This window comes from Centrocercus urophasianus, unplaced genomic scaffold (assembly GCF_019232065.1).
Source record: "Centrocercus urophasianus isolate 14NV4802_14NV808 unplaced genomic scaffold, USGS_Curo_1.0 seq_17, whole genome shotgun sequence".
NCBI classification, from domain to species: domain Eukaryota; kingdom Metazoa; phylum Chordata; class Aves; order Galliformes; family Phasianidae; genus Centrocercus; species Centrocercus urophasianus.
The window spans coordinates 13612253-13639445 of NW_024884722.1; the positions used below are offsets into that span (position 1 = coordinate 13612253).

At 34.4% G+C, this 27193-nt stretch overlaps 1 protein-coding gene across 4 annotated transcripts in view; it reads left to right on the forward strand.

The window, feature by feature from the left end:
* Window positions 1-27193, forward strand: part of LOC122160220 (adhesion G protein-coupled receptor A3-like) — a 252456-nt gene that overhangs the window by 107216 nt on the left and 118047 nt on the right. For all 4 annotated transcript variants that reach the window (XM_042818574.1, XM_042818573.1, XM_042818575.1 and 1 more), the window contains exons 7-8: window positions 14011-14224; window positions 26460-26624. In XM_042818574.1, the coding sequence (XP_042674508.1) occupies window positions 14011-14224; window positions 26460-26624 (379 nt within the window). The remainder of the gene's footprint in view (window positions 1-14010; window positions 14225-26459; window positions 26625-27193) is intronic.

The following is a 27193-nucleotide window of genomic DNA, read 5'->3' on the forward strand; positions in this document are numbered from 1 at the left end:
TCCTGAAAACACTGGAACGATCAGAAGAACTCATTAAGGGCTGCTAATTGGTATTTCCAGGTTGCCAATGAATATGAGCCTGCAAATTTTACAGATGAAATGAAACAGCAGTTTCTCAGAATGTCATACTTCAATCTAATAGGACTCCCTAGCACACCTCTGATACAGAATTTATAAAACTCATCTAGCTCTTACCACTATTTATTACGTCCAGAACACTTGACAGGATCTGTAATGACTGCCAATAACTTGACACCACTTTTAATATCCTCAGAGAGCTTGCTGTTGATTGTATGTGCTGAGTGTTCCACCAGCTCTGTAGTGCCTGCCAGGTGCTTCGTGGTGCTCATAATGTCTGTTGAGCAGCTCATGGTGCCCACAACAGTAAGCAATTTCATAGTCAGTAGATTAATTTGAACTTAGGCGTAATAGAAACCTCTCTGGGACTAAAATAATAACAACTATTGGGAATGTTTACTGAGTAATATGTGTTGAAATATGCATACAGCTGATCAGATGAAGCATATCTTAAAGAAAACATTAAGAAGTGGTTTATAGATTGAAAAGTGCCCATGAACATCTTCCACACTGCCAAAAGTTTGTACTTAGATTTACTGATCTTCGTTCTATATGCTAGAAGATACTCATGAGGTATCATTGTCACAAGATGAGAAAAAAAAAATTGAAGGGGAAAAAATTAGTAGGAAAAAGGCAAAAATCTTCATAGGGTAGAATGAAGCAAAAAGTCAAAATATGTGACAGGGAATGAAGGAGCAACTAGACAGTAAGAATTTCTGAATAGCTACAGGGGATAGTTTGCTATGAGCTTTTTACATCTGTTTTGCATTTTTATAAGAGATGAAATGATCTTTCAAATTTCTTCTTGGCAAATCCTTCTCATACATCTGATTACTGAAGTTAGCCAAAGAAGACACCCATTCAGCAGTTAGATAAGTGCTTTTGGGATTTTTATAAAAGTTAATCTAAGTAATAGCACAGTTTGTAATTCACAAGAATCTACTTCCACATTTTGTTAACAGCATGTAAGAACTACTTAAATCTTCTTTACCAAAAATCTCAAGCTCTCAGAAATGTGCCATAAAGCAATTTTTGACAGGTTTGGAAATAAAGCTGAAAAGTTGTTTGACGATAAAAGATAGTTTTTTAGTTTTGTACTTAAACATGAGGGACTGCAGTGAGTTCATAACAGTATGGACAGAATGTAGTTCTAAAAAATGATGATGAATTTGGCTTCATGTAACTCCTTCTTACTGTTTCTCCATAATTTCAAATGAAACTTACTCAGTTTACTGGAGGAAAATTACATTTTCATGAATATCCGAATGCAGTGCTCTAAATTCCACCTGAGATTTGAGAGTATTCTGTGATTTTTTCTCTTGTGCCCACCATCATCAGAGTTTGATTCTATAGGCCATGTTTTTCATTCAGTGAAGACTTGTATGAGTTTGTCTTAATGGGATTACAAAAGATAGCTCTTAAAGGGAGCTTAGCTAGACAGATGAGTGAAATACTAGACTTTATTTTCTGTCTCAGAGTTACACTGATACTATTGAGCTAACAGTTTCAAGTAGTAAAAGTTCATTTGTTCTGAAAATTACAACTGTCAATGTAATGCAGAACATTGAGGCTTGGAAACGTGCTGACTTCCTGTCTCCGTGTGTTAGATTTTGTTTAAAGTTTAGAAAATAGTTGACAAAATACCAGTTCAGGAACAGATAACTGCTTCTCGCATAGGTCTTCTACAAATTAATGTACTGCTTTTATACTTGTAGATTTTTTCTACAATTGGGGTCAGTCTCTGATCATTTTTAACTAAAAATGTGCTTAAAAAGTAATATATATATTTAAGAAATATATTGAAAGCATTTTGACACAATATCATATTGTTTTGCAATTTCTGTGCACCAAGTGAAAAATAAAATGCACGTATTCAGTTATTCTCTTAATACCAGTAGCTTTTCAGGTTTATCCTAATATTTGTCCTCATATTGCTGTCTTGACTATTTACAAAGCAGATAAGTTGAAAGAACTAGATCATAAATTTATAGAATGCTTAGGGTTGAGAAGAACCTTAAAGATAATCTAGTTGCAACAACCCTACATTGAACAGGAACATCTCTCACTAGAGCAGAATGCCCAAAGGGATCCATCTGACTGGGCCCTGAACACTTCAGAGATGGGGCAGCCCTTAATCAGTTCTTCTGATGGTTCCAGTGCCTTACCACCCTTACAGTGAAGAATTTCTACCTAATATCTAACATGAATCTTTCCTCTTTTAGTTTAAAACTGTTACCTATTTCTACGTTCTCTGATCAAGTTTCTTCCCATCATTCCTGTAGGCTGCCTCTTGATACTGGAGGCAATTATCTCCCTTGATCTGCTGAGTGTTCCTTCGATGCAGCCAGGATATTACTGACTAAATGCAGTATTTTGTTAGTGCTCAGGAAGTTTAAGCGTAGAGTTGTCTAGATTTTTTTTTAAAGTCATGTTGCTCTACTTGACTAGGTGGTTTGATACATATGCATCCACATCACTACATCACAGCATTTTCAGGCAAACAAATTTTACTGATTTGCTTCAGCAATAGACTGTAGGACAAAACTCAAAAGAAGATCTAAGGTACAGGATGATTTATTAGCCTATACTGCATGCATCACTGAAAAAGGAAACAAATATAATCTCAAATGTTACATATGTTCATTCTGAGATATACTTTCAGGGGAGAGTATGAGTAAGGGCTAACATTGCAACTGAGTCATTTCCCTTTCTTTTATTAACATGGATGAGACAGCATCTGTCTTAAATCTCATCTACCTTCCCAGGAGTAGGTTGGAATCCCTGGGTTCAGGAGCCTTTTTTTTCAGACACCAAGGGTGTCCAGAAACTGTTTTTGAATTCTGATAGTTCTCAGACTGCTCCATGTTCATGAAATTCAAATGTAGAGTATTTCACTCAACTTAGAGGGATTGCTACAGTATGCTGCTTTGAAAGTATGCATTATGAATATTATGCATATGTGTATTCTACCTATTGTAGAGTGTCCTTTAGTTGCAGTGAATAGAATTGTAACTATGTACACTAAACTTAAATCTTTGATACTCAAGTAGGACTTTCACTATGGTTAACAGGGAATGAATACTCCAAATTCAGAATAGTTTTATCTATTTGAGGTCTTTATGATTCAGATTCTAGCATGCCTGAGGGCTCTGTCTACTGAGAAAAGGGTTAACAAAGAAAAAGATAAAAATCCATAGTACTGAGAATTGCAGTGAGACAAAGTGAAAGATAGCTGCAAGTTTTGAATTTCCAGGAGTTTGAATTACTACTCGGTCTCTAAATTCTGTAAAGTACCTTAGCTTAAAATGTTATCTCAGTTATTGTCAATCATAAAATATGATTGAAGTGTCCTTTTTTTTTGGCATAGCAGACACCCTGATTATGAGGGATACTTCTAAGGTAGGGATACAACTCAAAGGCATACAATCATTTTACTTGTGTTCTGCTTCTCAATTCAAGAAGTGTTTTTTGGGAAAGATAAATAAGATGTTGAGTATATTGAGTGGAGAGAGAATGCAGTTGTTAGAGCACTGTTTATACTTAAACAGTACCTTGCGTTTTGTAGCTTTCCTCACTTCACTGAGAATTCATCCTCTGAAGAAGCAGAGTCAGGTTAAAATATAAGTACTTTCTGCTTGGATGCCCTGTACCCGTTCACTTTGAAACTTGCAGAAAGTGGGGGAAAAAAAGTGCACATTTATATTCTTTAAATACTCTTCTAACATGTGCTCTTAGAAATTTCTTGACCATTTTAACACTTCTTACAATGAAATTTCTGACATCTAGCCTGTATTTCTCACACTTGAATATCACCAGAACATTAAGGCATATTTCTCTTGGGCCATATGTAGTTGTCTAGTATATTTTCATAAATGTCTTTTTTTTTTTTAGTCTTGCCTAAAATACCACTAGAAGTCAGAAGATTCAAGACCTTTTAGATCAATTACGGAAATGTCATTGAGGGAAAAATTAAAAAAGGAATATTTTCCTTTAGATGCATACTGTATAAAGCACTTTTTTCCCCTTCAAAATACAGTGTGGCTTTAACTGCTTTCTCAACAGTGCTGAGAAACAGTTGAATACCAATGTTTCATAGCCTGTGAATGTTGAAATGTGCTTAGAATTTTACCTGATGTACTTGCACATCATTTTCCCTTTATCCTTAACAAAGCCTGCTTCCTCCATGTAATGGGAAGAATTTTGAAAGAGACATGTGCTTTTAAAATGTCAAAAATAGAAATTGGGAAATTTTATTTTTGGATGAGTGGTTTTTCAGTATTTGATTTTAAGCTTGAAATCAAGAGAATGCATTTAAGCCTCATTCTGCATCAGCTTTTAGGAACAGCCAAATATTTTGTGCCAGGGATGCTGAGAGAAAAATGAGATTTGAAATTACTTTTTCAGATGGTGGCAAAAATATATTATCTATATTGCCGCAGGAGTCTTAACATAATCATATGTATCTGTATGTAGATTGTTTTTGGAAGTTTTCTTTCCCACATGGATTATACTCAAAACCAAATACTGGCTGAGTGTTAGTAAGGTATGTTTCTTCATTTGTTCCTCTCAATGTACACGAAACATCTTTTTGGCATCATTTGTTATTTACTTAAACTTAGGGATAGGCTTGAGATTATTGTTTCAGCCATTTCTTTCTTCATTTACATGCCATTCTTACCACATTAACACAATGTAAATATTGAAGTGTGGATTTTATTCAGTATATAGTAACTGACTAAACTCAAACTTTCAAGTATAAAGAAGGATGGATTAATTATTGAGATTTAGAACCCAATCCTGCAGTTTCCTGACAGCCTACAGCCTGCTGCATTCGTGCAAAGCATCATTCTCTTCAAGAGTATGCAGGATCAAGACCTTACTCCAATTCTGCAGGGAGTGCCTAATCATATGAACAAGTTTAATGATATTTGAATAGGAATATGCGCATTATTAACCTTTCCCAGGATTAGGTTTTGCAAGATGAAGATAATGCTACAATTATAGTTAAATCCTCTTACAATTCTATTTTGCAGTGTTGGGATTTTCTTTAATAAGAAAATATGGGTAGTAATAATCTGTCTATAAATCAAATACCTTTATCATAAATTTTGAACCTTTCAAAGACTGATGTGGTAGATTAATGTTCTGTCTGAGGTAAGTGAACCATTTTATGTATCAAAATTTTCAATGGGTAACCATTAGGTAGCATGAAACCAATAAACTCTAACCTTTTGGCTCCAAACTGTAGATTTCTCATCTAAATGGATCATTCTCAAACTGGGGGGAAAAAAATAGAGTACTTTAAATTTAATATCAGGCATTATTACCTAATTTGGTGATAATTTAAAACACTGCAAAGATGGGTGTACAAGATGAATAATATTAAAAAAAGAAAAAAAAACAAAATATAAAAGAAGCATTACAACAGTAATTAATGAATTTAAAGGATGAGATTTTACTACTACATGATTTTTTTGCATCTCTACTCACACATGAAAATATAGTTCAGTAGAATGCTTTACCACAGAAATCCTGCTGATATAGATGCTGGAAATACATATAATTTGTTTCTTTCCCTAACTTACTCTTAAATTATATCAGTGTTTATTCATGTATAGTTGTATCTGATTTTCTACATTTTCTTTGCTGGCCTGTTCCAAAAAGCAAGCAAAATACTGAATGGAAAATGTAACTAAAAGGTATTGAGGAGAATATTAGTGAAATAAACCTTTTTCAGTCTTCTAAACTCACACCCCCGGAGACTTGACTGGCCATCTCCAAAGCATAGCTGCTCTTGAACAAACTAATGGTAAGACAACTGGCCTTGGAGTACAATACATGTTACTGAATCGTAATAAAGTAACATATAGAGTTTAATTCTACCGTAGTAATTTCTAGATAAAAAGATACAAATCTCTGTCAAATGTGTTAGCATTGTCCATTTAACAGCACTGATTACAGTTTGTTATAATTAATCTTATTTCTTTTATATTTTTTAATGGAAAAATTCCATATAAAGCAAACATCCTTACGTTCTCTGTTATAATTAAGAATGTATTCTAGTGATATTTCACGTTTTTATAGCACTTTCCATATATGCCACTTTTCTAAAATGTATAAAGATGCCATAGAGAGCTGTGATTACTGGCACTGTCATTTGTGCTGATAGGAGTTTGGAAATGGAAACCTGCATACAATGACTGTGGCAAGTTCTGACTTCAGCACAACTGTTGCTTGTTCTGCATCTTGAGATTTTTACCTATCATTGTCCAGCAGTCTCAAAAGATAGAGGGGTACTCATGCTGACTGATGGACTGTGTACAATTAGGGACAATCACTGCTGCTTTGAGACTTTTCTGCTGCTTCCTTGGTGTAAGTAATGATAAGAAAATAGAGAGAAAGTGGTGAGTGGTGCTTAAGGTTTGAAAAGATGAGTGCTACCACTGCAATTTCCAGACAGATAAAGGTAATCAATGTATTTTGTAGAGCTAAGTGTGTTATCTCTGCCCCTACTCAACCATTTTTACAAACTGCAAGGTGCAATGAATGTACATAGCTGCCAGCTTGCTTGCCATAAGGACAATTTGAGTAATCAAAATTAGCTTTCTAGCAATGGCTTCTGACTCTTGCTAGTGGAGGAAATCATGTTGATAAATCTTTCAATACCATAGTTGCCAATATGTCACAGTCCAGTTTTACTTTTTGTCACATGTGAAGTTTTAGGTTGTGGCAGACATTCAAATGTTTCAACTTCTCCCTAGCATGCAAAATAGAAGGCTTCTGGGATGAATTAAAAACAAGGAGCTGAAAAATGGCAGCAGGTGTATTTGACAAGGAAGATGTTAATGGTGAAAAAAGCTGCCATTCTTATCAATTTCTGCTAGATATGCCGAAGCGAGACATGGGCTTCATTTTGCATACACACACACATAGATAATATTTTTGATTAGTTGATTAATTGGACAGTAATCTTAAATTTCCTTGTGGAAATTTATCAATACCTGTAGTCATTTTACAAATTAATGTTACATTTGGCACTTTTATTGTATGCTATGAAGTGAAACCTGCTTCCTTTGTATTTCTACTTATGAAGTAAATCACTGCTATCATCAGTGAGAGTGTTTTTCCACTGAACGCTCATTTGAAATGCTTGTAATGGACACAACACACATCAGTGCCTAGACCTAGTGCCAAACTGATAATTTATTTTCACAAGGGCTTATGAATATGGGGTAAAGTCATGTAGAGATGAATGGGTTACATGGCTGGACTTGTCATCCACCTGCTGAGTGCTGGCTGAAACCTTCATCGCTTGCTAAGTCATGCTACGCATTGAATATGAGTCACACATTTTCCAGATCAACCTTCCTTAGGTTCTTTTAATTGAGTGAGTCTGAGAAGTTTTGAAATCCAAGTACTTCTCTGTGAGGCTGTCATCCAAAGCTATGAGTGCAGCACTTCTTGGCAGGGCTTTAATCTTCTGTTCTGCTGATATGGGGTGCATTTATGAGGTAAGCTAACCCAGATAACTGAAGGACAAGCAACAGCCTGGAGTTACTGTAGCTAACTCAGACAAATCCTGGGACTGCTGCATCTGTTCAGATTCCTGAAGCAGCATCTGTGTTCATAACAGTGCCCCAGTCCACTGACTACTATGCCTGCTCAAAAGACATAGACTCTTTCTTTCTCTCTTTCTCATTGATGAATTAATAGAATTTCACAGAAATAATATAAAACATGTAACTGAAAATAAAACAGTATTATTTTGGGAAGTCTTTTTCTTAGGTTAGTAGCTGTTGGGTTTTTATTTTTTTTTCCCAATTATATTTTAGTATTTCATTGTAGCACTTAGCATTGCAAACTAAACTTAAAGATAAGATTTAATTTTGAGATGCTGCAAAAAAATCATCTCCTTTATGTAGTGGTTGCAGCCTTGCCCATGGCAGGAGTTTTCGGGATCAGTGATCATTAAGTTCCCATTCCAAACTAAGCCATTCTGTGATTCTGTGATCCCTGCCTGGAAAACGTGTATGCATGCAGGTCAAAAGGACCAATAAAATGGTATGGAATGTGCCTTGCCCAGCTAGATTTATGAAATTGGTGGCAATAAGGCGCTATGCTACAAATAGGAGCTCTACTTGTTTTCTGCGGTGAGTAGTACATGAATATGGATCAAAGTCTTCTTGTCCGAAGCCCGGAAGACTTATCTCATTTAGTTGTGTTTAATACATCTTGGCATCTGTATTTTCTTCATATCATGTTAAAACTGAAACCACACAAAGCTTTTATTAAAACTGAAGCTTGGCTCCAGTTATTTGTTCATTCTTGACTTCCTTGGCATGTGGGATGGTCTGTGGCATTCTGCACCAAATTCTGCAATATGGAATTGGCATTTATGTACTGGCACCTCTTCTTTTTGGCAAGATTGGCCTTCAGAGCAATTAAAATAATTGTGTTGCTTTGGATTGGTTGTTTTTTTTTTTTCTGCTCAATAAATATCAACAGATGTAATTTGCTTCGTCAGCAATTCAAATTTTTAAATGATGTTTATCAGGTTTTTTTCTTCATTTTCATCTGTCCTTTTTATTGGACCTGTTCTTTCATTTTGTCCTCACTTCCAGCTTCTCTCCACTGTGCTTTCCATGCACATTTCTTTCCCACTGAGATTGTATACAAATATTAGAGCTCTAACTCTCACTTTTGTCAGCAGGATGTGCTGCACTCTGTAGGTGTACTCAATTCAAATAAAAAGCCCATTGGCAATACAACAAATCAAGTGATTAACAAGAAACAAAATGCCAACCTTTTTTTTCTTTTTTTCTTTTCTCTTGTTCCAAATGTTTGCAGTGCACTGTAGCAAACTGATTTCCTACTGAGAGGCAGAAGTCAATGGTATATCCTAGCATATGTGAATTGTGATACTGCATAGATGTGGAGGCAGCCTGGATAGACTGTGGAATTTTCTATTTCTTGGCATGTGAATGCTACGAGTATGGACAAAGCCAGTTAAAGAACCCACAAAATGTATAGCAGAAAACTGTGTACTGGTCTAAATGCTCTAGTGTGGTAACCAGGATATTGCTGTTAGGAGCTGTTAAACTTTTGCAGGCTATATATACAGGAGAAAATGTAACATACTGTGAGGTGGGCCATGCTTTCATTTTCTGTGCTCATGTGTCCACTATTTTGTGTTGGTCTAATGATCAGCCTATTTTCTGTAGTTTTGATGTAGTCCTATTGCATGAACCAGCTTTTGAGTTTCCATAATTTTGATTGTTAAAACAGGAAGGAGTTTCCATTCATTATAGGTACATATTCAAGTGTGATCATATAATGTAACCAAAGTACAGATTAGAGATGCATTGTATGTCTCCATCTCCAAGGTATCTGTAGAAACATTTGTCTTCCACGTGTATCCAGTGATAGCAGTGATTCCTTCACGTTCCATATTTTCAAATAGTGAACAGAAAAGGACAAAATTGTAAGGAAAATCAAACTATTATTAAGATCTCAAAATGTGAATTGAGAGGGGAAAAAAGCATCAAATATTCCTAGTTGTGCATCATGAATTGTTTTATAAAGTAACTAAAGGAATACACATTGAAACTTTGATATAGCTTGTTACCCTTCTGTTCTAGTTAATGGTCATTAGAATCGTTTCTATTTTCTTTTCAACTTCCTATATATATTGGGGCACCGCATGCATAAAAATGTGCACAAATGTAGTCTCTGTGAGAAGTATTCTTAGGTAATATTCAGATACAGTGGTGTGTGTGCAACCTGATTCCTCTTTGATATGCCTTCAGTGTTCTTGTCTAGAGCTAATCTGAAATGCAAGATGTGATAGCATAAAGAATAGGGCCTTCAGTCAACAAAAACCTTTTCTGCTGAGGAATGAGAGAGAAAGAAAAAGGTGTAATTACTGTAATGATGGGTTAGACCTTTAGATTCATGCTGCAATCAGTGATTCCTGTGGTGCTCTGCTGCAATCACGGTTCAATGCTGACTGGAGAGACAAGACAGGTGAAGACTGTAAAACACTTCAGCAGCTGTTGGTCTAAATGCCCATAGGAGATTCACACCTCTCATTTGCTGATGGTGCTGACTCCAGACTTAAGGGCAGCAGAGTGGATCATCTTGGGGAAAAAAAAAAGAAAAAGAAAACTGCAAACTACTTTAAATCTTACGAGACACTTAGATCTGTATTTACATATACATAAAACCTCAGAGTTTACAGATACTTAGTTGGCATTAATCTCCTAATCAAAGAGAAAATTTCTGTTGCCAAAGCTGTTATATTTCAAAAGTGCTGTCAAATCAATGCCAAAATCATTCAAATACTTTCAGAATCTCTGTCTTTTTTACTTCTTTATCCCCATTGAAGCCTGAGAATTTATTTACAGCATTCGTAAATACTTTTATTTTAATGATGAATTTAAAGGCTTGTAGAATTATGGATTTAAAATAAGTATGCATTCCCAACAGGTGCTGGTGAAACTATGCAGTCATTTTATAGCCATTCAGGATAAAGGGTATTGGCGCTAATCCTAAAATTTGTATTTGTGCAATTAATCCGTGTTTCTGTGAGCTGTCTCTGAAGTCAACTGGAACTTTTGCATGAGTAATAGTCGCAGAATCAGTCCCAGTCACTTAAGTGATGATTACCCCTTTAAAATAACAGATTAACTCTGGCAATCATTTTTTAAATAGACATGCAGATGTGTTGTAGAAATATTCAAATGCACCTTCCTTCCATAGAAATTGTACAAGTTTTACTTTGTAAATGTGCTTTCAGCATTATTTGTCAATTTGTGCAAACAAAGTATGTGCATTCCAAAAGGATATCAGAAAGATATTCTATCCTAATGATTAGCCAAAGCACGTTATCTTCACTCTGTATCTTTGTTGGTACTTGTATGATTTGTAAGGAAAGAGCAGATGAGCAGATCACTGATGTCATTGATGTTAATAATTTTTGTCATTTTGATACGCTGCAATGAAAAAAGAAAAGTTTAATTTGCTTCTGTTAATTTTGAAAATCTGCATGGAATAGTTCATCTGTACTCCATTTCTGAGTTTGGTCTTACTCCCAGGGCTGAACAAGAGAAGTGATAACCAGCTATAATGGCATAGATAAAATTGCGGTTAGTGATACACGACATCTCTATGTTGTGGCAACTTGCATAGTTTCACTGAAGATATACTGATAGGTTAGTTTGCACTTACTAATTTGTAGCCTCATAACACAATGTGTCACTCACTGCTTGAGAAAACAACTTATGTTTGACGTAATACAACATTGTCAAGTTAAAAATGAGAGATTAATGAAAAGTTTGATTTGATTCCTGTGAGTTCTGTATACTGCTGTTGTAGTTATGACAGTGAGTTTAATTTTCTGGACTCTGCTTTTATTTTCTTTCGTTTGGGATATTTGAATGTAACCAGGATAAAGAGATCAGTCTGTTAATTTGTCTGCAGACAATAACTTTGCTTATATTCTATACTTGACTTCATAATAAAGACTGTAGTGTTTTGGAGACAGGGTAGTCTCAGTTTTCAAGTAAAAATGTCTAATGTAAATCACCAAGCCTGTAACTGTTATGAATGGAGTAATGATCTGGTTTACTTTCTCTTCTTTTAGTTAGAAGTCCAACATGGTATAAAAATATTAAGTATGTTTCAAGGAAATTGTAGTAATGTATCCATGCAGGCACAAGCAGAAGATATATGAGCAAATAAGGAGTGATATCTGAAGCATGCCCTTTATAGTCACAGCAGGCTTACAACATTTTAGTAGATAGCAGTCAGCCCCTTAATCATCTGTGTGCTACTGCCAGGCAGCAATATCACAAATTCACTCATGCACAAATCCTCCGTATTATGCTGGCCAGCATTCCTTCTCTGTGAAAAAAGCAAAATGATCCCTCTCACTGTTTATTCAAAATAGGTGGTGAACATGCTATTTAACGTTTAAATGCCCTCAAAGTATTGAGAGCCCAAAGCTATGTTTATAAATGCAGCATCTCACAATTTAACTCTTCTAAAGACAATATCTGAATGATATAAAGAAGTGTGTTAGAGTGGGGTGCTGAGTAAAGGAGGAACAAACGCTATCAGTAGTCCACAGTTTTTAGCAGTGCTAGAACCAGTGATTATGGCTTGTGTTCTGGTTAAGTACATCTGTATATATGTGACAGGAAACAGAGAATTTTAAGCAGGAAGTTGAAGATAAGATTGTAAGCAGTGAAATAGAAAAAAAGGTTAAAGTATTTGTTGGAAAAATAGATGGTTGAGATTTTCACTACTGGTGGAAATGTGGAAGGGTGACCTTTCAACTGACAGCCCTGTAGGCTGGATAGATATTAATGATGAGACATTTTTAAACAAAAGTCGAAGAAAAATAAGGGGGAGGAGGGCATAGCTTAAAAATTCAGTTTTCTCATCAAGTTAGAGGGGTTTCCAAGATGCAGAACTGTAGGCAGGTATTGTGGCTAAGATGAGATTGTAGTAATACAGTTAAATTCACCCAGACTCATTCAGTTCTTTTGGTATTGTAGGCTGAAGTGAAAAGGTTATATTTTAGGAATATCATGCAGTATATTTTAGGAATTATCATGCAGGTTCTCCATGGTAGCATCTTCTACAGTCAAGTGTGTGAGTCCTTAGAATTTTTATTGCCACTAGAATTTTTACATGATGATAACAGTGTATCAGAGGGGATAATTTTCCTACTTAAATAGTCTATATCAGAAAAAGAGAAGATATGGTTTTCCTTTATTCCTTATTATCCTATAAATCATGATCTCCACTTCTCTCTTTAGATGTGGACTGCCTGTTTCAATACCTTTCCAAGAATGCTCCTTTTCAATGATCTGCTGTTACTTTCAAGAAATCATATTAATCGAACAAAGCATAGAAAATATTTTACAGAAACAGATACTTTCAAAATCTACTAATAAAATGTGAAAGGAAGAAATACCATTTAGAGATTCATTATTAAGAGATGTAGCCTTTAATTTCTGTTTAGGCTGTGAAGCTAAGAGTCTTCCAGTAGTCTCAAAAATGTATTTGCCTTCCAAACTTAAAATGTTCTTTATTTTTTTAGTTGACCTTACAAATTTGGGTATGTGATGTTAGCAATTGTTTTTCATAAGACTCTGATTAGAATAAGAATATGCAATGTTCTTAGAGACTATTTTTGAGGGAAAAACAGGAAAGAGAAAGTTCAGGAAAAAAAGGTGATGAAATGTACTGCACTATGAAATAGTAAAATAGAGATTTAGATGAATATTTAATCTTGAGTAAACATCTAGAATATGAAGATGACTTGTGGAAGAGGCAGAAGGAGGAAGGAACAATGAAATAAGAAATAATGGTTGAACTGGAGAGCAAAGTTTACCATCTGTTATTAGCTTTGTCAGTATCCAAATCCCAGGCACATGAGATAGTTTAGGCTCTCTGGAGTGGCTGAATTTTGCAGTGGCAATTCCAACCTCTGACAGTGAAGTGTCTTGTAAATGTTAATTGTGCCTGAATTGATAGGTGTATCTTTTTCTTTAATCAGAAGACTGATTTTTGTCTGTATAGCTCTGCAGTAAACATTTTGCTTTGAGCAGAAGGTGAGACTGGAAGATCTCAAGATATCCTTTCCAATCTCAACCATTCTGTGAACTATTCTGTAAATACATTCTGTGGACAATCTAGTAATTCTGTAATCACTGGTCACATGTTAATAAAAGATCTGATTCCTAAGGTTGACATCATTGTCAGAGTTAAGTGGATAATATGTGGGCATATATTTTATCTTAGTATTTTAATAATCTAGAAAGTTAGACTTGTATACAATTAGTCCACTTTATTCATAAGACAAAAAAATAATTTTGAGATTTTGAGAGTTTTTTTCCTCTTTACATTTGTTGGCTTTCTCTGCAGCTGGACCTCTGGAGCTTCCTCTTTTCGAGCTGATCCCCTCACAAAGACAAGTGGTTTTTCATGGAGACCGCTTGCCCTTTCAGTGTACTGCAACCTACGTTGACAAAACTACCCAAGTACATTGGTACCACGCTGGTCGACTTATTGAAACAGATGAAGAGAGTGGCATATTTGTGGAGGACAGCATCATTCATGACTGTTGTTTAATTACACGGTAATGTATAAACATCTCTTGTAATATTCAGACTTGTTGACAAGGTGAAGAGATGTAAGCTAGAAATAAGCCTCATTAAAACTTACATCAAAAGATGTTTTGTTTCAAGTAAATCAGTTGTGCTTGAATCTTAACACACACATGTAGATTTTTCTTGGCTATGAGTGGATGTGTTTGCAAATTGAATTTCTTGTGTGTAAGTATCCAGATTTGAGCCAATGCAGGTTTGAGATAGATAAGAACAGAATTTCTTACACAGCAAGAAATGCTGAAAAATAAGTATATCACGATCACTTCAGTAGCATACTGACCTACCGCCATTTAAAGATTGAGTTGTGTCCATTTATGAAGAATCAATAATTTAAAAGACCTGGATTATTTTTTGTAGGTGCTAGTATATCAGATACTGCATTCATTTAGCTAGGTAACCAACAAGAATTTTTGATTCTTATTAAAATTTTTCTCATATTCAGTGACTATTATTATCTTTAAGCCTCTCTGTCCTTGAGAAACAGATCTACAGAAAACTTTGCTGATGTGAAAAATGAGAAGAGAAATGAAGTAGGATAGGCTTCCTTAAAAAGAAGTACCAACTAATATAATGTTATTTGTCAATAGCCATATTGTTCAAGTTTTGCTTTGGTCTTCCCTTTTAAATCTTATTTATTAAGTTACTATGCATTCTTATATTTTTGGTTTTCATCATAGAGTCTGGGCTTGTCACTAAAAACTGCTGAACTGTCACAGACATCCTTTTGTTATCTGCCAATTTCCATCATTGATCAAAAAAGTCAGATTCTGAATATGAGGTGGAATGAAAATAGTTATGCTAATTAGCTCTGGATCATCGTTAGCTTCTTTTCACTCAGTTGCTCTCTATTAATATGATTGACCTGAAATGCTTCTGAACTATCAAATGAAAGTTACAAAGGGAGTGAAATTAATTCCTCTCCACTGGGATCTTCCGGTCTTACTGACTTTAATTTTGTCTGCTCACTGGGTATTTGACCCCTTTTGGAGTGGATCAAGAGACACGTATCTGACCTACTCTAACAACTACTGCTTTTTTTTTTTTCTTTTTTTTTTTTTTTTTAATATTGATGCGTAGGACTGTAGTGGATAACAAAAAAGATTTTCAGACGAATTTGTATGGTAATACCAGCTGCAGGAGCTATTATATAACTATCAAGTAACTTAAATTAAAGTACGTTCCTTTTATATCCGCAATATCACAATTAAAAGACATACTGCTAATCACCTCAACTGAATTTTATTTTGCATTATATAAGTGATTTGTAGAGAATATATTCATATACTGTAGTAAATGTCTCAAAACGTTTAAGATTTTTCAAAATTGATATCCCTTTGAAATTTAAGTTTAGAAGTTGCTTGACCGAATATTACCTTACATTGAAGGAGGGAAGATTTAGGTTGGATGTTAGGGGGAAGTTCTATACAAGGAGAGTGGTTAGGCCCTGGAACGGGCTGCCCAGGGAGGTTGTGGATGCCCCGTCCTTGGATGTGTTTAAGGCCAGGTTGGACAGGGTCCTGGGCAATCTGATCTGAATGTGTGTGTTTGGTGGCCCTGCTAGGCAGGGGGGTTGGAACTACATGATCCTTGAGGTCCCTTCCAACCCGGGTGATTCTGTGATTCTGTGATTCTGTGATATTGGTTAATTTTTGTTAGACTATGAAGTAGAAACCCTTGTCCACCATAGCAGTGTTTTAATAAGAATTACTGATTTGTTACCTACATCATTTAGCTATTAAATAGATGAACTCAATGATCATGTTGCAGTATACACTGGGGCCAAGCATTCTGAATAAATATCTTCTAGATACATCATAGCATTTGCTGTTATATACTGGAAAATTTGACTTCACCAAGCTATGTGATACACACTGTCAAAATGAGGCAAACTATTTTTTGAATAAAACTCAGAACCTCTAAACAATTATTTCTATTGCTCTTTTGTTTGAGCTGCATGTTTCATTTCACACTACAGTAAGGCATCAATGCTGCATTTCTTATCCAACATAATCCTTATCCAATAGTGGTACTAGTACTTAAAAAAAAAACATGGTTCTGCTTTGATCAAGGAACTGATCAGTATTAATTGAGTGCAGGCATGGGAGACTGTGCTTTTGGAAAGTAGCTTCCAGAAAACATATTATTTTGAACTCAGTGATTTTATTTATATAAATTACAGATTATGCGTTGCCTCTTCAAGGTGAAAATGAGAAAACTTTGTTCAAGTTATGACTGTAAAAACTCTACTGAGCATTTCTTAATTTTACTCTTATTTTCATGGCTGTCCATACTATAACTCTTTACATTATTACATGCAATTACACACTGTTTTGTGACGATTAATTCACAGTTGTATGACACACTGCGAAACACCACGAAGACAATGCCTTCCTGAGGTTATCATATGTTAAGTATCACATTTGGAGTGAAAATAGAAGTAATTTAAAATCATCTCTTACAGTCTCTTATTTTCCTTCCTCTACATACTTTTTAAAGCAAATATTGCAAACGTTCGCTCTCTGGCTTTTCTGTGATTATACTAAAAGATACACTTTGGCTTGTGCTGCTTAGCAATTTAAGATTTCTAAAGGGTAGTTTTGAACACAGAGGTGTAGTCTTGTTCCAAAAGCTGCTTATTCAAACATTTTTTTAGTGGTTATTTTATTAGGTAGTTGCAGATATTTCTGGACATGGATTTACAATACAAATATCATGCTAAGCTCTTCTGTTTTATTAACTGGCGCAGTAGAAGAATAAAATATCCAATGTGTGTTTTTTTCCTCTTATGTTAAAGCAGAGTAAACTAAAATAAATGTTTTTGTTACAATAATTAAACTAAAGTTTTGAACTGTATTCTGGACAGTGACATTTTTCTTGGCAAAGAGTATTCTTCATAGGAGATCTTGAGGAGGTATTTTCAATTCTGCTGCTAGCTCACATTTACCATTTCTTGCCAATGATAATAATATTTGATTTTGCTCATGTTTAATTTTCTGACATTATGCCTGTGTAAAAATGTCATAGTCATACATGAAAACGTAAATGTGATATGGAACTAGTTTTCTATCGTCTGTGAATGGGTCTGTTTGAAATTGTGACTTGTGTTTGCATGAAGATGTCTTAATTTCTTATGGGTGGAATATTAGATTATGAATGTGATGACGGTAAGGGGCAATAAAACAATCCACATCCCAGAAGCTCCCAGCAGCACTATATCTTTCCCTACTGTTTCTCCTCTCTGCCAGGAGAGACGGAAAGGTAGTATTAGAATATTAAACCAAAAAAGAATGTATTTTAGTGTTATAAACCAGTGTATTTTAGTGTTATGAATACAACTTCATAGTATTGAAAGACTTTGATTTTTGAGAGTATCTTAATCATCCCATAGTCTGTAGTGACTATTCTAATGTCTCTTTAATCCTATTTTGTAAATACTTTTGCTAAATGTTTAACAGTACTTATATCTCTGACAGCTGTAATAGTTGCTCTGGGGCCATTACAGTTCACACTGTCTCTTTCTGAAAACGTTAAACTTTGTAGAAAGTTAAGAATCCGTAAAAAGGAGTGTTATGATCAAAGCAAGTAACATGCTCTTAACTGAACATACGGCAGCTGGTGCTGGTGTCAGTAAGTTGTTCATGTATAATTTTGCATTATGGTGTAGAGATAGATTTGCTGTTGGAAATTCATATTATTAGGTCTCAGCTGTTATCCCCCACAAGAATTGTCTTATCTTAAAAGGTGTCCTATTTCAGTCTTTCAAACATGACTGCTAAATGTAGTCCTTAATAATAATAATGAAAAGGAAGTAAGCTTAAGAGTCTGGCTTTGCTTTACTTTGTTTTTTTTTAAGTATACAGTGATTCCTTATATTTACACAGCAGTCTGCTGCCAAAGTGGGATGGTTGAAAGTAAATAGTGAAAGAAATAATAATGTTGAGATAAGAGAATATGGAACTACATCTGATCCTTTAGATGTAACAAGGACAGGGGCATCAGTAAGAATGTTTGTTTTAAAATTAATACATAAAATGTGTATATTCATTTCAGAAAGCTGTTTTTTAACTTACATAATTATTTGGAAAACTCCAAAAATTCCACCTGCAAAAAAAAGTGTGATAGGAGAGAAGAACCTCAAATAACTATCTCCTTTTATTGTAATAATCAAGAAACTGGGAGAAAAATTAAAAGGAATGCAGTATTATTTTTTGTAATCTGAAGGGTCTACTAAATCCAATGAATAATTTTTTTAAATGTTTAAAGTTATTAGAATAGTTGTTAGTAAGGGATTTGTAATTGGACTGAGACAGTTTCACTAACAGAATAAGGTCAGTTTAAGATGTGGTTATTGAAAGAAATGAATTTCAGTAGAAATTGGTGCTGAAGTAGATAAAGTGGTATTTTGACAGGTTTGTTTTGCAGGCAAGCAAATTGTATAAGAAAGAAAGAAACACTTGCAGAAATTCAGAGAAAGTCAGAAATTCTTTGCTTATTTTTGGTGGAAAGAATCCAGTTGACCTTTGAACTCTTAACACTTTGTGGCAAGAATACGTGTGATAGAGATGTGAAGCAAACGGCAATGGTTTGAAAGAATATTCGGTTAACAAGAGCAGTCTGAAAATGGTATGTTGATGATGAACCAATTGCTAGGTTGGTTGCAGAACTGATAGTTCAAATATATACCAAGTTGTGGCAAGATATTGGAGATTGACTTCATAAAATATGAAAAAAAAAAAAAAAAGTGTTAGAACAGATGAAAAGGATGCCATTTGAGTGCTTTGTGTTCTGTTGTCATGAGCATTTAGAGATGTATGAGCAGCTGAAGGTCACACTGAGACTCCAGGGGAGATGAGCAGAAATTATTTAGTACTGATACTTTGTTAGTACACCTAACTGACTCTATTTGACCCTCTGCTGTCAAGAAGTTAGGAAAGAAATGAAGCAAAATAAAATAAATCAATATTTCTGTATTGTTTTCTGATTACTTTAAAATCTGTGGTCAACAGTCTACAGCTTCAGGCACTGCAGGCAGCTAAGGAATAGCAACACATGCACATTCACCAGAAGAGTTCTTGTATTTCAGATAGAAAGATGATATTCAAAATTATTGCAGAATACTATGAAAAACACATTTGATTGTCGGGGTTCAAGGTATTCTCCATGCAAATTAGTTATAGTTAGGCTTTTCCTCTAAATGCTTTTAATTATTTGAATAAAACCCAATGTAATTTTTACTAGTCAGTTTGGGGAATAATTAAAAAAACAAACTGTGGGAAAATACATCAATACTATGAAAAACAAAAGCAATAACCATTATACCCTCTGCCATTAGAGGAACAGACACACGAGTGTTGTGCCGTACCATGAAAATTCAAGGGTTTTTCTGGGAAACTGTTTATTCAAACATGGAAGGGAAATAGTTATTTTCATCAGAAATGTGTTAGTAATTTTTGTCTGATAGAATTTAAAACATATAGAAAAGTTCTAAATATTTTATGCTTTTTAGATCAACAATTCTAATATTTCAGTTTCATAACTGTAGAAAATGAAAATAAATAAAAGAATAGAGTCCTTGAAAATTTTTAAAATAATGAAGCTCTGCTTAGCTTTTTAGGGCCAGTGTGATTTTGATCTAGCCTTTCAAACAGCTTCAGCTTTGTAGCTGAGGAGATGATACATTACAGCAGGTTTAGAGTGAACACTCCAAAAGGATTTTTTTTTAATTACTTCTCGTATCAATGCTGATGATATAATTATATGCTTTCTTGCAGCCCAGGCAATAGTTTGTAACCCTGTGTATCATTTGTGATGGTAAGAGCAATACTGACTTATGTACAGAGTCTGATGTACTCTTCCTTTCAAGTCACTCTCAATACTGGCAAAGCAACAATTTTAAATATTAAAATAAATAAGTGAACTACATTTTTATTGTTTGTTGACCTATTTTTATATTTTGCAGTAGATTTGTATTTTGACCCACTCAAAGGGGGGTCTTAGGATATGTTCCTTATGGACTTCCACAGAGTTGGTTTTCTTTGTTTTTGTTTTTCTTTACTCCATTAGCATGCCAGAATTTCATGAAAACAGGCCCCAGTCCCTCTCCTTCTTCCACTGTATAGATTAAAAGAACCTCATTTTAATTGTCTGTAGTGTATTGTTTGAGTGTTTCATGGCCATCACAAAATAACACTGTTGGAGATACATTATATGCTGGAGAAATAATTGAGACAGTTCTTGAAGTTCTTGTGCAGGAATCTGCTGTGTATTGCCTCCTTTAGTTCTCGAATTTCTTTCAGCTCAGCAAATAAAGCAGTGTCATAGCCCCAGTATGCAATGGCTTAATCATATTAAGTATTCTTCTTTAAAAAAAAAAAAAAAAAATCTATAATTGTAACATCACCATTGTCACAAGAGAGTGGAAAATTTTGTCGAAGTAGTGTGCAGTTAACAAATACATTCATATTGCAGAATTAATGTACTTTTTGTTTTCTTCTGTATTTTTTTTCTTTTGGTTGCTCCCAGTGGCACGTAATCAGGTAATCAAGACTTGTCATAAGTAGGTTAACACTTATGAATCATCTGCAAAATATTTTGTTTAAAAAGCTTTTTATGCAATTCTGACTATTGGACTGATTGTCGTAGTGTTATTTTTGTCTAAGAACCTCTGCTAGTGTACAGATCACAGGAGTTATGCTAATGAAATGAATCTTTGGATCTCACGTTGCAGTGAACAGACTACTTAAGGGCAAATGAAAGGCATGTGGCAGGTGTAGCAGTACTTCCCCAGAAAGCTGCTTTTGCATTATCTTGCAGGCAAGCGGTCTGCTGTTAGAACAATATTAATAACAGTAAATACACTTGAGCAGCCCCAAACCTTTCATGAAGTGGTAGGCAACTGATTCATGTTGTGCTTCAAATAAGCCTAGGACAAGGAGTACACTTGTCATATAGCTTCACAGCGCTGTGCCTGTTGTCTGAAGGTCTCTCCAGCAAGAGAAAGCTTTGAGAGTTGAAATCTTTTTCTTTTCCCCACTTTACTTTCATAACTAGCTGGAGTGGCACATACTGACTCCAGAGCTGTGGACATATGAGCATAAATGCTCCTTTTTGCACACCTTTCAGTGCTTCCAAATAGCTGGTAGGTTCTCTCTACCTGGCAAGCTCAATGAGAGAGGCACATATCATAAAACCCAGCCTACTGGGATACCTGGTAGAGCTATTTAGAACAGCAGATTCCTGACTCTGTTCCTGAAGATGTTACTGTATATTCATTTAGTATTACTACTACTTTTTTTCTCAATTTTAAGAATTTTATTTACATTTAATTTGAGCAAAACAAAGGAAAAAATGGTCTGGTTTACTAACATGTTAGTAAAATGTCTTCTATTTCAAAAGTAGGTATTTCTGATATTTCTTTTTTTTTTTTTTTTTCCTGTCAATGTGTTATCATTATAATTAGTGCTTCTTTCCACAGGTATTTTTGAAGAGATATCCAGCTAAAATACTAATGTGAAGAAATTAGCTGATAGATAAGTTATGGTTAATTATAGCATGCTACTGGGAAGCTACTGATGGTGTTAAAAAGTTTTGCTTTGCTTTGCTCTTCTGTTCAATCAGAAGAAAGAGAAAATCATTAATTTCCTGTGCGTATGACAAATTGATTACACCTAAAAATACTTGAATACCAGTTTTAATCTTTTTATCTCTTTTCATTGAACTGTTACATGGAAACAAAGTTATATTATACTAAAGGCCATCAGGTTTCTAAAGCTGTTTCTTTCATGGGTAAATAAGTAATTTTGTCAGGAGATCGGACTAGCAATTTAAGTTCAGTTAAAGTGCCTAGATTTACACATTCTGTCTTCATTTTCCATGTTTTAACCTTGTATCCCCTGTGAAAGGCTTTATTCCAAGCAGCAGTGTTCTCTGGAGATCAACAGATTTTTAAAATTCTGTGTTAGTATTAATAATTGAAGATAGTATGGGTAGAATGCTGGTTATGCAGGCCTTCTGCCTGAACTGTAAGGAAGCAGTCCTTCTTATCTGTCTAAAGGATGCTATCTGTGTTTTAGTAATTGATTTTTATTTTTCACCTAGAAGAGCAGTTGATTCTTACCCAGCCTTGAAGGAAATTCTCAGACTTTGAAATCTTTCCTGTGGAAAACAAGTCTAAAATGCTGTTTCCTGACATGCAAATAAGTGCTGGGAAGTACAGTAAATGTCACAAAGGTATTACTTTAGGACATGGTTGAGTAACTTTGCATAATGACTCCTACTTCTGATTGTCTAATTAGTTATGCATAGCTGTAGCAATGCAATGCTATGCCTCAAATAGAAATCTTTTGTCATAATTTACTTGATTACATGTGTATGGCTGCTGTACTAAGGTTCCTCTCTTTGTAATGACCAATGCCACAGGCTTCAAATGAATATTACAAGATTTTTTTTAATGCAATTGTATCAGCTCTACGTGTGAATTAATCTCTCAGTACATCAGTCATCGCATTTGAAAAAAGGATGTTAACATGACCAAAATTTCCCACTTCAAAGGAAAAATATTGGTCTTGTCTTCCTTTCAAGTGTTCTTTGGCTTACTGAGAAAGCCACAGTAACTTCCAAACAAAACTTGAGATAAGCTTGCTAGTCATCCTTTTGTTGTTATCAAGTAGCAATAGTCATCTTCTGTTTGCCTTGGTTCCATCTATGAATGACTTTGTTTATTTCTTGGTTGGTCATAAATTTCCACAAAATTACTAACTGTCACACTCTGAGGAGTGCCCATGAGTATGATTGCTAATGTAGATGGAATAGGAATTCTTTCTGATGCTTACTTCATCCTTAGTAAAGCTGCATAGTAAATGCAAAATCAAAGTTATCCCATTTCATTTCTGGCCTGACATTTATTCACATATATAAGACAGGAAAACGAAGAAAAGTAAGCTACATCTAAGGGTACTCTTCTTTCTTAATTCTGTTGTGCTCCTATCAAGCTTTTTAAACAGAGTCCTGCAATGTTCTGAAGTGACAGGAGTGAAAATGTTCTCAAGTGACATTGCCTTTTGTCAAGACTTGTTGCCACCACCGAGAAAGATCAGAAATGACTTTCTTCTGAGAGTAAGAAAACCTGGGGGTGTTAATGAAGTAGTGCTAAGACTTACAATACGCAATCACTTACCAAAAATTTTATAAAGAGCTTTAAAATATTGCACAGGCCAGCCCTTCCCTTTTGGTGTGCGAAGACTTCAAAGTTGCCAAAATTACACTTGGAAAATATGTTAAAGATATGAAGTTGAGTGCTGTGTTTGAGAATTAAGGCTTTTTTTTTTTTTTTTAATCAAGTCTCCTAAACTCCCCATGGGCGTAAGATCAATTTATCATTTGTCATATCTAGATGGTAAGTAAATGAACGGTTTCACCATTGAGCTTGCTGTCCAAACTATTTCAAGAGGAATATAAATGCATGCATCACTTACAGTGGCCATATGGCAATTCAGGAGATAAGTTTATGTTCTGGTCATTATACATCTTCTCCTATATTTCATAAACCTTTTCTGGCTTATTTTGGTGCAACATCTGAAATAAGAGCCACAGAAGATTACGTGTAAGTTTGAGGATCTACTTATCATTTTAGGGAATTTGAACCAGACTTCAACTATAGTGTTTCTAGCAGAACAAAAAAAGATGTGTCTGTAAATATTTGTCTCTGGAACCTGGAAACATAATCTAATTAATTGTCAGAAGATCTGTTTTAGTGAGAGATAAACTTGCATTATAACACCTTTCAAAATAAAAAAAAAAAAATGTGGAAAATGTACTTCTTTTCTTTATATTGATTTACATTCATTTTATTACATATAAAACTGGTAACATGTTCTAGTATTCATTTAGTTTTTATCTCTACCATCTACTTAAAATCAACCTGGTTTTCAGTTTTAGAATATTTGTGGTATTAACAATTGTTACTGATATTTTATGAGGAAATATATCAAAAGATGAGTATATCTGTCATATATTCTATTCACTAAGAAGTCTGTGGGTCTTGATGCTATAAATGAATTTTTATGCTGCCTATTTTTTCATTGATAAAGGAAACAAGTACGGATAATTGTTTTTGTAAGCTCTAGGAACATATTTTTTCTCAGCTGTCTGTGAAGATTATGCAAGATTTTTGGGACATATGAAACAGAACACTTAATTTGAACATATTTATCAACTGTTTAATTTCACATAACTTTCAATCTGACTCTGGAAAGATGTGTTAAGAGGTAGCTAAGAGCCTACTGCTATTGGCCTTTCTCATCTGACATTTTTTACAAGATTGATTGCTTCTGTTGATATGAAAAAATATCAGTTGCTCTGTAGGAGAATGGCTAGTAATGTGTTGGGGTTTTTTTTTCCTATATCCTCTGCATTAAAAAAACATACTAGAATTCATTGTAAAAATGAAATTGGAAGTTCCAAGCTACTTGGAGCTCAGACATCTAGTAAAATGAACAGTGAGATTTTTAAAGTTACTGTTTAATGATAATGTGATAGAACTTCCGGAGAATTGTAGAAGATGTCTGAAGCAATTTAATTTAAATCAAAAGCTATTTACCACAGGTTGTTTGTTTTCTGGAGAGCAAGATAACAGTTCTGTAGCAAGTACTTGAGAAAATCATCCTTCATTATATGCATCTTTCAAAGGGAAAATTACATAAGCAGCTGTCTAATCACTTCCTACCTTGATTGTGATTTATTTACTTACATACCTGCAGTAATTTATATACAAGAAGATTTGAGCCTTTTTTGCAGCAAAATAGATGAGTGCATACATATTATAAAAAGTTTTAAACTGAAAAAGGATGACACTTAAAAGACCAAAAATTTAAAAAACATGTAATTTTTTTTTAATAATGTCTGACTCTTTATGAAAGTAGCAAAGGCCCCAAGAAGAAATTTTTGATTTTTTTTTTAATATATAGTTTTGAAATCACTTTAATAACTTCTGAATTTTGTTCTTCTGTTTTTATAATGTCTCTCTATCCCTCCTGACTGTATTCCATTTCTTCCCACATAATTTCTAATTGTCTGAACCACATGACATATTCAGAATTCAGCCATTTGTGTAATAAGCAAGCATTTCAGATAATTACTACCTTTTTCCTCTCCCAGCTACTTTCAGCAGCTCTACATTCTTTGTAACTCTAGTAAAATTTATTTCTAGGCCAATGACAGATTTAAGAGCTAATGTATTACTTTATTGAATGTACTAATTTGCATTATTTTTGTCTAGAGTTACAGTAATTGGATAAAATGTTTCCCTGCTGAAATTATTTGAAAAACTAAACTTTCATTGACTTCATCTGGGCCTCCATTAAAAGAGTGAAATCTTCTAATTTCATCTAAAATATATAGAAAATCCTAATAAAAACAGTTCTAGGCAATTTTAAATGTTACTGAAATTATTTCTTCTAACTATACATGGAATATTTAGCTTGGGCAGCTAAACACTGGCATAGTGCTGTACTGTACAATGTTCATATTGTAAGAGAAGCTGTTAAGTGTCTATATTTAACTTGTCTATCATTTTAATTATGCAGAGCTTATTCAACCAATTTATTGATATTAATAACTACATCTCATTTTTTGGAGAGAACAGTGTGAAAGAAGTTTATGAGTAGTACAGTGCTAAAAAAAAAAAAGCAACCAACCAACATCTGTCTCATCTCATATTGCATTTGTCAGGAAAGTTATATACAGCTTCCAAAATCAATGGCTATTCGAGAAAACTTGTCCCAAGCTGCCACAGGAAAACAGATTCTGGTTTTGAACTGCCAGAGGAGCTCCAGTGACAGCTGAAGGGAAGCATTCTCTGTGGGTTGGTTGTGTTGTCAACTTGAAATGTATTTCTGACTTTCAAGTACTTGGTTATGAAACAAAAACAATATTTTATAATATTCGGGGAGAGTGAGGACTGATGCATAACTGTTCCTTTGCGATGACTTTTGTGTTGCAGCCTCTCATGACTTAAATGGTCTATCAAATTGTTGCTGCTAAAATTTTAATATCAATCACATTTTGTCTGTCTCTATAATGACATAGAGCAAAACCCCTGTTTATATTTTCATAGGAAATGTCTGAAAAGAAGTTAATGTCAGGAAATCAATAACTCAATCTCTATATATTTAAATGTATTCAATAATTAATCTTTTCTTTTTGCAGTGAACTTATCCTGTCTAGCATTGATATTAATGCATCTGGAGACTGGGAGTGTCTAGTCAACAATTCCTATGGAAATAGCACTAAACATGTAGAAATTGTGGTACTGGAAATGGCTGCACCCTACTGCCCTGCAGAAAGAGTTATTAACAACAAGGGAGATTTCAGGTATGAATTCCTGGTTTTAAGTATGTTGATGTAGATATGGGCAATATCCGTGTTTACATGATGAGTCAGGTACAAACATGTCACTTATTTTTCTTGTCATTGTCATGGAATAGAGTAGGAAAGAAGAGCACTGTGTGATTATTAAGGGAAGTGACAGTGTTTGAAGAGCGGCAGTGGTTTGTAAAAGTCTGAGAATCCTTCTAATTCCTCAGTGCAAGCTTACAGAAAATTTCAGGTGTAGACCTTCACAGCTAAATGGATGAGGGTTAATAATTTCTGAATTATAGAATATAATAACACTACATTAATGCATTAGGAGTTTAAATCTTCAGTACTTTCTTAATCTAGTCCAGTTCTGCTACTTTTGTTCACATGAGATTAGAAGTAATAAATAATAAAAATAACTGTTAAAAAAACCTGCTAAAAATGATCAAAATAGTATATACTACTTGGTAAAACAAATAGATCATTAGAGGTGAGCCTAAGAACATATGCAGTTGTACCATTACATAACATGATTAGAAAGCACATCCATCCTGCTATCTGAATGTTATCATCTGCACGGTATT